At 43.1% G+C, this 9587-nt stretch overlaps 1 protein-coding gene across 1 annotated transcript; it reads right to left on the bottom strand.

Annotated features, from left to right (window-relative positions):
- Window positions 1–6143: 6143 nt before the first annotated feature.
- RPL21 (ribosomal protein L21) lies at window positions 6144–9351 on the bottom strand. The gene is made up of 5 exons (XM_009867866.1): window positions 9267–9351; window positions 8595–8656; window positions 7757–7869; window positions 6953–7103; window positions 6144–6282 (listed from the first exon to the last, which is right to left on the bottom strand). Exons 1-5 carry the CDS (start codon window positions 9331–9333, stop codon window positions 6193–6195), a joined length of 483 nt encoding a protein of 160 aa, XP_009866168.1. The 5' UTR covers window positions 9334–9351; the 3' UTR covers window positions 6144–6192.
- Window positions 9352–9587: the final 236 nt, after the last annotated feature.

Below are 9587 nucleotides of genomic sequence, written 5' to 3'. Positions count from 1 at the left end.
GGACAGCAGGGTTAAGCCTTGCTGTGTTTGGGAGGGCGCACCTCCACACCCCGGCAACAGGCACCTGCTCTGTGCACCCTGCCTGCAGCAAGGGGCTCGAGTCACGAAAGAAGTGACACGACTTAGTCTTTTAACCTCAGACTATTTTGTTTCCCGCACCTGGACACATCCCACCGCACTCAGTGTTTGAAAGCCCAGCCTCCAGATCAAGGAACAGCTGGCCCTTAAAGTCTGGATTAGGCCTTTTGGGTTTCTGAAGTGGAAAAAAGCTTCAGAGGACAGGCGCTCCACCACAGGCTGACACTAAATAAGCCTCAAACCTGCAAACAGCTGCATGGACGCTTTGCTCTCTGCAAACCGCTGCCCCGGCTCCTGCAAAATCACTTCTGTAGCACGCTGCTTTTGCAAGCAAACACTTGTGTTTACAAGATAAATAATCCATTCAGGGGCTGCTTTATTTTTACTTGAGAGATATCATAAACCAGTAGGAAACCACGTGGAGGAGGCCAAGGTGTTCCTGGGGAAAAGTCAAGTCACAGTACTGTGAGGACACAGATGGGGAGGAACCACTCTCTGCTTCCCATGGGTGCGAAGTTCATGCAAGGAGTGGAGGTGCAGCTTGAGCTCTGCTCCTCAGAGTGGCCAGAGGACTAGCCACACCTCAAAACAATGTTATGTTCTGTCGTGGTTAGAGATTCTTCCATGGTGCCCAAGAACCATTCTACCAGATGACTCCACATTGCTCTTTGATGAAGGGTTACACACGCTTCACAGTAGTTAAGAATCACAGAATCACAGGATCACAGGATGTTAGGGTTTGGAAGGGACCTCAAAAGATCATCTAGTCCAGCCCCCCTGCCAGAGCAGGATCACCTACAGTAGGTCACACAGGAATGCATCCAGGCGGGTTTCGAATGTCTCCAAAGAAGGAGACTCCACACCCTCCCTGGGCAGCCTGTGCCAGTGCTCTGTCACCCTCACAGTGAAAGTTTTTCCTAATGTTTTTGTGGAACCTCCTATGCTCCAGCTTGTACCCATTGCCCCTTGTCCTGTCATTGGACATCACTGAAAAGAGCCTGGCTCCATCCTCCTGACACTCCCTCTTGATGTATTTATAAACATTAATGAGGTCACCCCTCAGCATCCTCTTCTCCAAGCTAAAGAGACCCAGCTCCTTCAGCCTTTCCTCATCATCTCTGTGGCTCTGCGCTGGACTCTCTCAAGCAGTTCCCTGTCTCTCTTGAGCTGAGGGGCCCAGAACTGGACACGATATTCCAGATGTGGCCTCACCAGGGCAGAGTAGAGGGGCAGGAGGATCTCTCTAGAACACGCTAATTCATATCAGTTAAAGTAGTGCCTGCAGAAAAGTACAGTGGAAGAAGCACTGTTGATTTGTGTTACTCTAGTGCCTAAGAATCCCCACATCAAGCCACTTTTAATCTCAAAAAACTGATTGCCTCTAAAATTTCTGCTTCACTTCCCATCATGCTAGTGAGCCCTTTTCTCTTTGTAAACAAGATTTCTCTTGTATTGTTAAAAGCTTTTGGTTTCCAGAGGTTCACGTTATTGTCATCTGCTTCCATTGTCAAGGAAACACTTGTCTTTGGCCTTGCTCACAGTGGCAACGTAGGCTATTTTTATACATTTCTTTACAAAAGAGCTATCAGAGTACATTCAGTGTGCCCTTGGAAGAACGCTACTGAAATGAGTCCATTCTAAGCAGATGATTCCCAGGTGCTGAGTTGTGAAAGCAGTAGTATTAAAACCACCACTGTCCCAAAACTTGAGGAGCTCCCCCTTTCTGGGCAGCTGTAGAGCTGCCTCGCCTGCTGCTGAGAGAACCATGAACAGTGATGGTCAAGCACAAAGATGACAGTGTGCAAACCCAGGTAGAAAACCCTGCAAAAGAATTTATTTCCAGGGAGTTGTCTCAGTCAACACCTACTCTGGTGCAACAGGAGCATTTTTGGTAGGTTGAAGCAGCCTGGGCTAGAATTCCTCATGTGGAAGCTCAGATTAGTTGTCCCTGTTCTGTGGGCCAAGTGATCCCTGGGAGGTACAGACCTCAAAGCTCTTCAGTCTTTCCTTTCTTGGCTGGAGGTACTACTCAGAAGGACCAGTCTGTACGTTCACCCATTCCATGCAGATGGCCCAAGCCATCAGTCCCACTCATATGAGCCCTGGAGACACCACAGTGCTGCCCGAGACCCTCTCCCAAGCTCTGGTAACCTTTAGCAGCAGGTGCTTTTGGGGAAGAGAATACGTGGCTTACTCCTGTGACTGCAGCAGGGAGGACATCCTGAGAGCCTCTGGAGTTCCTTTCTTCTCTAAGAAACAAAATGCACATTGTTCTCCTGGAAGTCTTTGCTGACATTGTGGAGTCAGCTCTGAGTTCTGGGCTTAAGGTTGGCAGGACCATGTGAGATACGGAACAGAAGGCACAAAGCTTTTCCATGTGGTGGACGGTGAGAACCTTTGCTGTGAGCTGGTATGGTTTCACCACTCTACTATGAGCTTTCAAGAGCACAAGCCCATGTTCAAGACTGCAACTGTTCCTCACACTCCACGACTCCTGTTCGTCAGTACTTAAAACAGTTTGGAATGAGCATCAACCAAAAAGGTGACCGATGGCAGAGGGGCCATCACCAAAAGCTTCTTCCTTCAAATAGTGAAAATCAAAATCAGCAACCTCAACTAGAGGTTTGTATTTTCTGGATTCTCGAGCGGTACAGGTGCTCCTGATGGGAGCCACATCCCTACCTAATGCTTGAGCCAGGGTGATTGCGACTATGTAAATCCCAGCAACTACAATTTGATTCCTGTATAGACCTTGGTCGTACATCCACTGAGGCAGTGCACAGATGTGAAATGCTCCTTATCTCTGTCTTCCATATCACCACCTTCAGAGTCATAGGGGTTGCTGATGCCTTCTTCCCATGCAAGGAGACCACTTGTAGCAGTAGGGCGACCTCTGCACTGTGGGGGACACCACCCACATCGCTGAGTCATAGGGTACCACCCAGGCAATGATAAGCCCAGTCTAACCACATCTTCTCACCGCGTACAGTTCCTCCTCCCTGGTCCTTTCTGCTCTTTTATTGCCCCTCCGGGCCACACACAGCACCAACAACTGCCTGCATAGCCTCCAGTAACCCGCAGGTCTCGGTGTCACCGATGTGCTAAAAAAGACAAAGCCAGCAGCTCAGTGTGAAGGCTTCCGTGCTTCTTCTCCAAGACACAACAGTCTTTGGCAGTGCCTTAGTCAGAGAACCAGCTGCAATGGTTCAAGGCAGTAAAACCTGGAAAGGAGGAGATGGTTCAGCCCCCACCTTTTACCTGGGCTCTGTGGAACAGAGACAAAGCACTACAGTGAGGGGTAGTAACAGCTTGTGCTCATCCATAAGCACTTCACTCTCCACTCGCTTCTAGGGACAGCCTGTCCACCAGCTCTGGGATAACGAAGTCTCTGCACAAGAGTAGGGGACTGAAGACACGTAACATAAAACGCTGAACTACTGCTAAACTGACTTTTAAACTAGGGATTTCTGAATTCTGCCAGCTCAAGGTGTGTCCAATCACACGGGAAACCTACAGCTTTGCAGATTCCACAAGTTATTCACAATTCAAAGTACTGTGGAATGAAACAAAATTCAGCTGTCGCGGTGTGGAAACACCCAGCCTGCAGCTGGCACGCTGGTGGCAAGGCTTCGCGTGTTGGGCACAGCCTCAGAAGAGGACGGCAGAGAACTGGTGACAGCTTATGGGCCCCGCATGTAAAACCCTTCTAGAGCGAGTTAAGGGTGAGAGGAACCTGCTACTCTGAACACCGCAAGGAAATGTGCTTCCTCTAACACGAAGAGCAGAGGCTGAACTGCCAAAATCACTCCCAAAACCTTCTGCAGGTCCTGTACACGCCTGAAACTATTCCCTTCCATCAAGGATGCCTTTCAGTCAGAATACTCGTTTCACAACTGAAGATGTCCTGACAGGCAGTTTGTCAGCAACTTTTCTCAATTCACAGATCTCCCTCTTTTGTCAGGACTGTGCAAAAACAAGGCAGCTGAACACACGGGAAGCAAACTTCAACAGCAGACAGCGAGACCTCTAAATATCTGGGCTGGGCTTCTGCAAACCTGCGATCAGCAGAAAAATCACCACCAAGAGCAAGTAGCATCTATAGCTACCTGTGAGCAGGTAGCATCTATAAAATCAAGACAGGTTCAACCATAGTTAATCTGTTTTCAAACTTTTTTTCTTTTAAATAAAAATGTATTTCCTGTACAACCCCCAATTTTATTTTCAGTCATTTCTGGGAATCTTGACCAAGGAAAGCATTTCCTCTTTCTCCTCCAAGCCCACACACAGCTTCCAAACACAAGTTTATGACCAACTACTGACCTTAAAAACACCAAGACTAAATAAATTGAAATCTCTTGGAATGCACAGCATCTCTGGAAGCACAGCTATTAAGAGACCACTGTATGCTGTTTTATTATTCCAAATTACTGAAAATAAATCCAAGATCTATCTACCCACCACTTAAGAGTTACCATTAACCATTTCATCATGATGATACAGTTAATCCAGTGCAATTTTGACAGGTAAGTACAAACCAAATAGAACTAAATTTACATAAGCATGAAGGAGGACAACATTTAAAATACCATCACCAAAGATCATCCCCAATCAGGCCTCCCACTGAACTCCTTTAATGGAAAATCATGCTTATCTCATGAGCCAAATACCAGTTTGAAATTGCTGTGGGAACCAAGAAGCCCAAAAAGCTGACAATGGTATCAGGCTTAGCGTACAAATCTAGCTGCTCCAAGAAAGTCCCATGTGATCATAAAAGGTGAGGGCATCAGCTGCAACAGTGAAAGCTACGATCCATCAACCTTGCTTCAGGAGATGTGGTACACTCCACGCCCAATAGATACGCTGTCAAAATACAGTACACTAGTGCTATGTCTCAGCCTGTGAACAGGCTGTTTTGCTCCTTCTTCAAGGCATTTCCAAAGTCATTCCAACTATAGAGCTGACTCTAGCTTCTGAGATGGGAGGCTGGAGAAATTTCAAACTCAGCATCGGCTCACTGGGACTTTGAACCTCCACTGCCTAAAGGCTGTCACCCTTAAATACCAGACCAAACTAGACAATGACTTCAATGTCCAAAAATTAGATTGCATGAGCGGGAAATCCCACAAATGAGTGATGGGTAAATGCAAACAGGTGCAAATCCCTTAATTTGTAAGTAATCTGTACAATTTGACACTTCTGCTTAAGGCACTTCAGAATTAAGGGAAAGAACAAAGCTCATCATCCCTCCATTTCTTACCCTCAAGTCTGCCAGCTGTCCTAAAACGACGCCAACCACTTTCACGTCAACATCTACACATGCTGCTTAAAGTTACTGTCTTCTCTAGGATTTTACTCTCTCTACACGTGGGTTTTTGTGAAGCATCCATACAGCCATGGGATGAGAGGAACGCATTACAACATCCAGGTAGATGTTTACAATCAACAGACACACAACGAACATACAAGAAGAGGCAAGTGTTCAGCTCTGCCAGCCAGTTTCGATGATACAAATCACATTCCACAGGCTGGCAATTCCAGAATTAAATCCCTGTTTCAAAATTACTATTTCCTAAGAATACTTATGGGCCCAGGAATGTTCTACAAATCCTTCTTTGATAGTTACAATGGTGAAACACCAAGATCTGCCCACAGCCATTTCTCAAGAGACTGCTCTCAAAAACAGCTTCCACAATTCTTTGGTATTACTCTGAGGCCCCTTAGTCAAAAGTTTGTATCAATGAAATCTGAAGCCCATTGCCCTTTTTCCCACAAAAGTTAAACCTTCGAGTGACACTGTGTAACTCTTGGTACATGCTCTTAAGTTTGCTGGTGAAACATTCCATCTCTTCTCACACTGCCCAACGGTCATCACTAAGCATTAGCAAATTCCAGTGTTTCCAGGATTTACGGTCTCTATAAATGACTAAACTGATCAGCAAATACTGCAGATTATTTAAATGACCAAGCACCACATAATGCAAATTAAATAAACAAATTTCAATAAACTAAGTTTTCTAAAGCATCTGTTACAAAAAAAAAAAATACAGGAATAAGCCACAGTCACATACACTTGTCCAAAACCAGATCTTTAATTTATTTTTTTTTAAACGTGCATTAAGCCATGAATTCATACGGAATTGGCTCCAGCAGCTCTGGATCCTTGCCGTTAGTTCTCACAAAGTGTGCTTCTCTTGGTGGAGCAGGCTGTAAACAGAAAAAGAAAATAGAAAACCCATGGTACTAAAACTCAAAAGCAGCCTTACAGAAAATTAATTTTGACAACCATTTAACACATTATTACTACCAAGTGATGAAGTTCCAGAAGCAACAGCCACTATCTCCTCTCTGAAAGCTTATTCATTCCTTTCTTAAACAGAAACCATCATAGCAAAAAAAAAACAACCCCAAAACCACTAAAACCAAAGACAACACTGATCACACATCAGCCGGAGCTGTCTGCCACCAATCAGGCACAGACCAAGGAGCATTCGTCCCTCTGTCCACAGCCAGGGCTCCGCTTCCTGCCTGGAGCAGTGCAGTTTCAGGTATCCTACCCCAGCTCAGGCACAGAGACTCTTTAAAAAAGGCAACCTTCCCCAAAAATGACTGCCGGTGAGGGCGGTGGCATCAAGTCGCTCCAATACAATCCACCAGAGACCTGGGTTTTTCACAATGCTGTAAGCTGCGTCATTCACATGAGGTGATTTTTTTTTCTCTTTTTTTTTTCAAAAGACAGAAAGAGCTTAATTTATAGCATAACACTGTCATTTTAGGAAAAAACAAAGTTTTACTCAACCGGCTTAGTTCTAGTTGTTTGGGTTTATTTTTCAGTGAACGGAATCAACAATGTGTCAACAACAATAAAAAATATTACCTGACGTTTCAGCTGAACCCAAATGCCTTTTTCTTTTGCTTCCTTCTTCTTCTTTTCATTCTCCTTCACACGCTGCAGAAAGCTGTCTCTGCTCTTGGAATGTTTAATGTGCTCAATACGCACATTAATTCTCTTGGCAAGGATCTTGCCCCTAAGAAAGGAAATCAGTTTTTTAATCTATTGCATTTGAAAAAAAAGGCCACTTCAAAGCTAGTTTTACAGCCCTTACATAAGTAACTCCAAAAGCTCAATTAGAGCTAATTTTTCTTTAGAGGGTGATCACTCAAAATATATCTGACTTGCATCTGCAGCAGCATAACTCACATAACTGAAAGTTTATTAATACATAACAATGTGCTGACAACTTCGGATTAAGGTTGTGGAGAATACGTAATTTTAACCTTGTAGCATACAAAGAATTGTATTATGACTGTACTCCCATCCAGTTCCTGGGAAAAAAACCCACCAACTTGTCCTTTTCTGTCTGAATTGTACAAAACCCAGCCAGATACAGCTACAAATTAATATTTAAAAAGGGCTTCAGCACCAATGTGAAAGTTAGTTGAAAAGCCCTATTAAGTAATGTCACATTAAGTGCTGCTCAGAAAAATAAGATGTTTCCTCTGACAGGATCCAAGTCAAATGAGCATCATTTGCTTGGGTTATAAAAAGGATAAATACTTTACCCACCTTGAATGACCAATCAAGACAATAACTGTCTAACTGGTAAAGTGAAAGGAGGGTGCTATTACACATCAACTTTCCCTAATACTAAGTTTCCATAGAGAGAATTTCATTACTTACTTAACTTGCTTGTTAACAATAATGCCCACAGCGTGCTGAGTAACGTTATATACCCTTCCAGTCTTGCCATGGTAACACTTGTGGGGCATACCTTTTTGAACAGTACCCATACCCTGTTAAAGAGGTAAATGGAGAGCAAGTATAAACTTCTACGTGGGGAAGAAAAAAAAAGCACAGCAGTATCAAGGAGTTCTCTTTCAGAAGTTATCTAAAGGACACATTTCAAATTATCTAAGACTGATTTAAAAATACTTCTATCTTATTTGTATATTAGAATTCATACTCATGCATTTTGTGTCTGAAGACTACCCAATTTCACTAAGACAATTCTGGTTGCTTTCAGCGTCGGTGAAATGATTGATCACTTTGCTTTCAGCAAGCAATCATGGGAGAAGATCATCATCAAGCTCCAGCACGTCAAAAAGTGTTAGTTCTGAACAGCTCTCCAAGCATCAAACAACAAATAAGCAAATTCTACATCACCTTCTGCATGACTCCTACAAAAACTCTGCATTTCCAATGAAGCTATAACATTCCATGAAGTAGGAATCTTCAGTGAAAGGCTTTTAGATTTACTGCAACTTCATTTTGAAAGTACAGCTGATTAGCTGATTTTAAAGGAAAAGTTCTAGAAAATACCAAGGGATGGGAAATGGTGCTTCACCTTTCTCCCCCTCTATTAATATATATGATATTTCCTCACATTTATTTTGTGGTTTCTACTTTTAATGTGGCTTCACAAAATCCGATCAAAACTACTGGTTCCCTCTCGGGAAACTGAAGACAAAAAAGGTTTCCACTGCTTTAGCTTTTAATTATGTAGCACTGCAAAAATTACCTTGATATCAACTATATCACCCTTCTTGTAGATGCGCATGTAGGTAGCCAGAGGGACAACTCCTGTTAAAGAGACACAAATTTGGATACTTGTGAAGTCCACAGTTTCACACACACACACACACACACACACACTGGGGTAGGGGACACAGATCATGCATTTGATAGTTTTCTTAAAGAGCTAAAATTTAAATTCAATGTCACAAACATAAAGCTAAGAAATCAAACCAATTTTTCTTAAAGCTGCTCACACATTCCAAAATTTGTAAAAAATCCAACTAACTCAGGAAAAATTACAACTTCAATCTTGTTCCTAATGCAGAAGTTTAAAAGCATTAATCTATTCACTACTTCATTGTGAGCACAGCTGTTATCACTGCTCATTGCTAAGAGGCAAAACACCTGTACGCTTTAAGTAACTGTACTGTTAAAATATTTTCTTCACCTTCAAATTAATTCTCACACACTGACAGAATTAGCACTGACAAGCAACTGAAATACCAATAAACTGTTAGACATAAGAGTTTGCTTGCAAATCATTCAAGAGTTTACAGCCCAAGTTGTCAGAAATCCTTTGACACAAGACATTTCTTTTCCAAATGCTACCCAGGGGCTGTTGACATCCCACAGGTCAGTAACTTCACGCAGGTTTCTTACTATAAGATATACTCACCATGCTTGCGAAATGGCCTTGAGAACATATAACGTGTTCCCCTCCTCTTTCCCTTTGTGTTCGTCATTTTGGCTGATTACTGTAAAAACAAATGCCAACTATTCAAAACTATAGAAAGAAAATATTTGGAACTTAATAAAAGAATTGAGTGATTTCGGAAAAAACCTTAAGCCTGTTCAGAACTGACACCACATCCTAAGTGCTGCATCACTTCAAGCCATGTTATTAGCTCAGACGTTCACAGACAATAATATTTATAGTACCAATGGGCAACTCAGGTTAGAAGGGGCGCTAGGAAGTCACTTAGCTCAGCTTCCTGCT

This window comes from Apaloderma vittatum, unplaced genomic scaffold (genome assembly GCF_000703405.1).
Source record: "Apaloderma vittatum isolate BGI_N311 unplaced genomic scaffold, ASM70340v1 scaffold30290, whole genome shotgun sequence".
Lineage (NCBI taxonomy): Eukaryota > Metazoa > Chordata > Aves > Trogoniformes > Trogonidae > Apaloderma > Apaloderma vittatum.
This window is presented reverse-complemented; position numbering and strand designations above follow the sequence as displayed.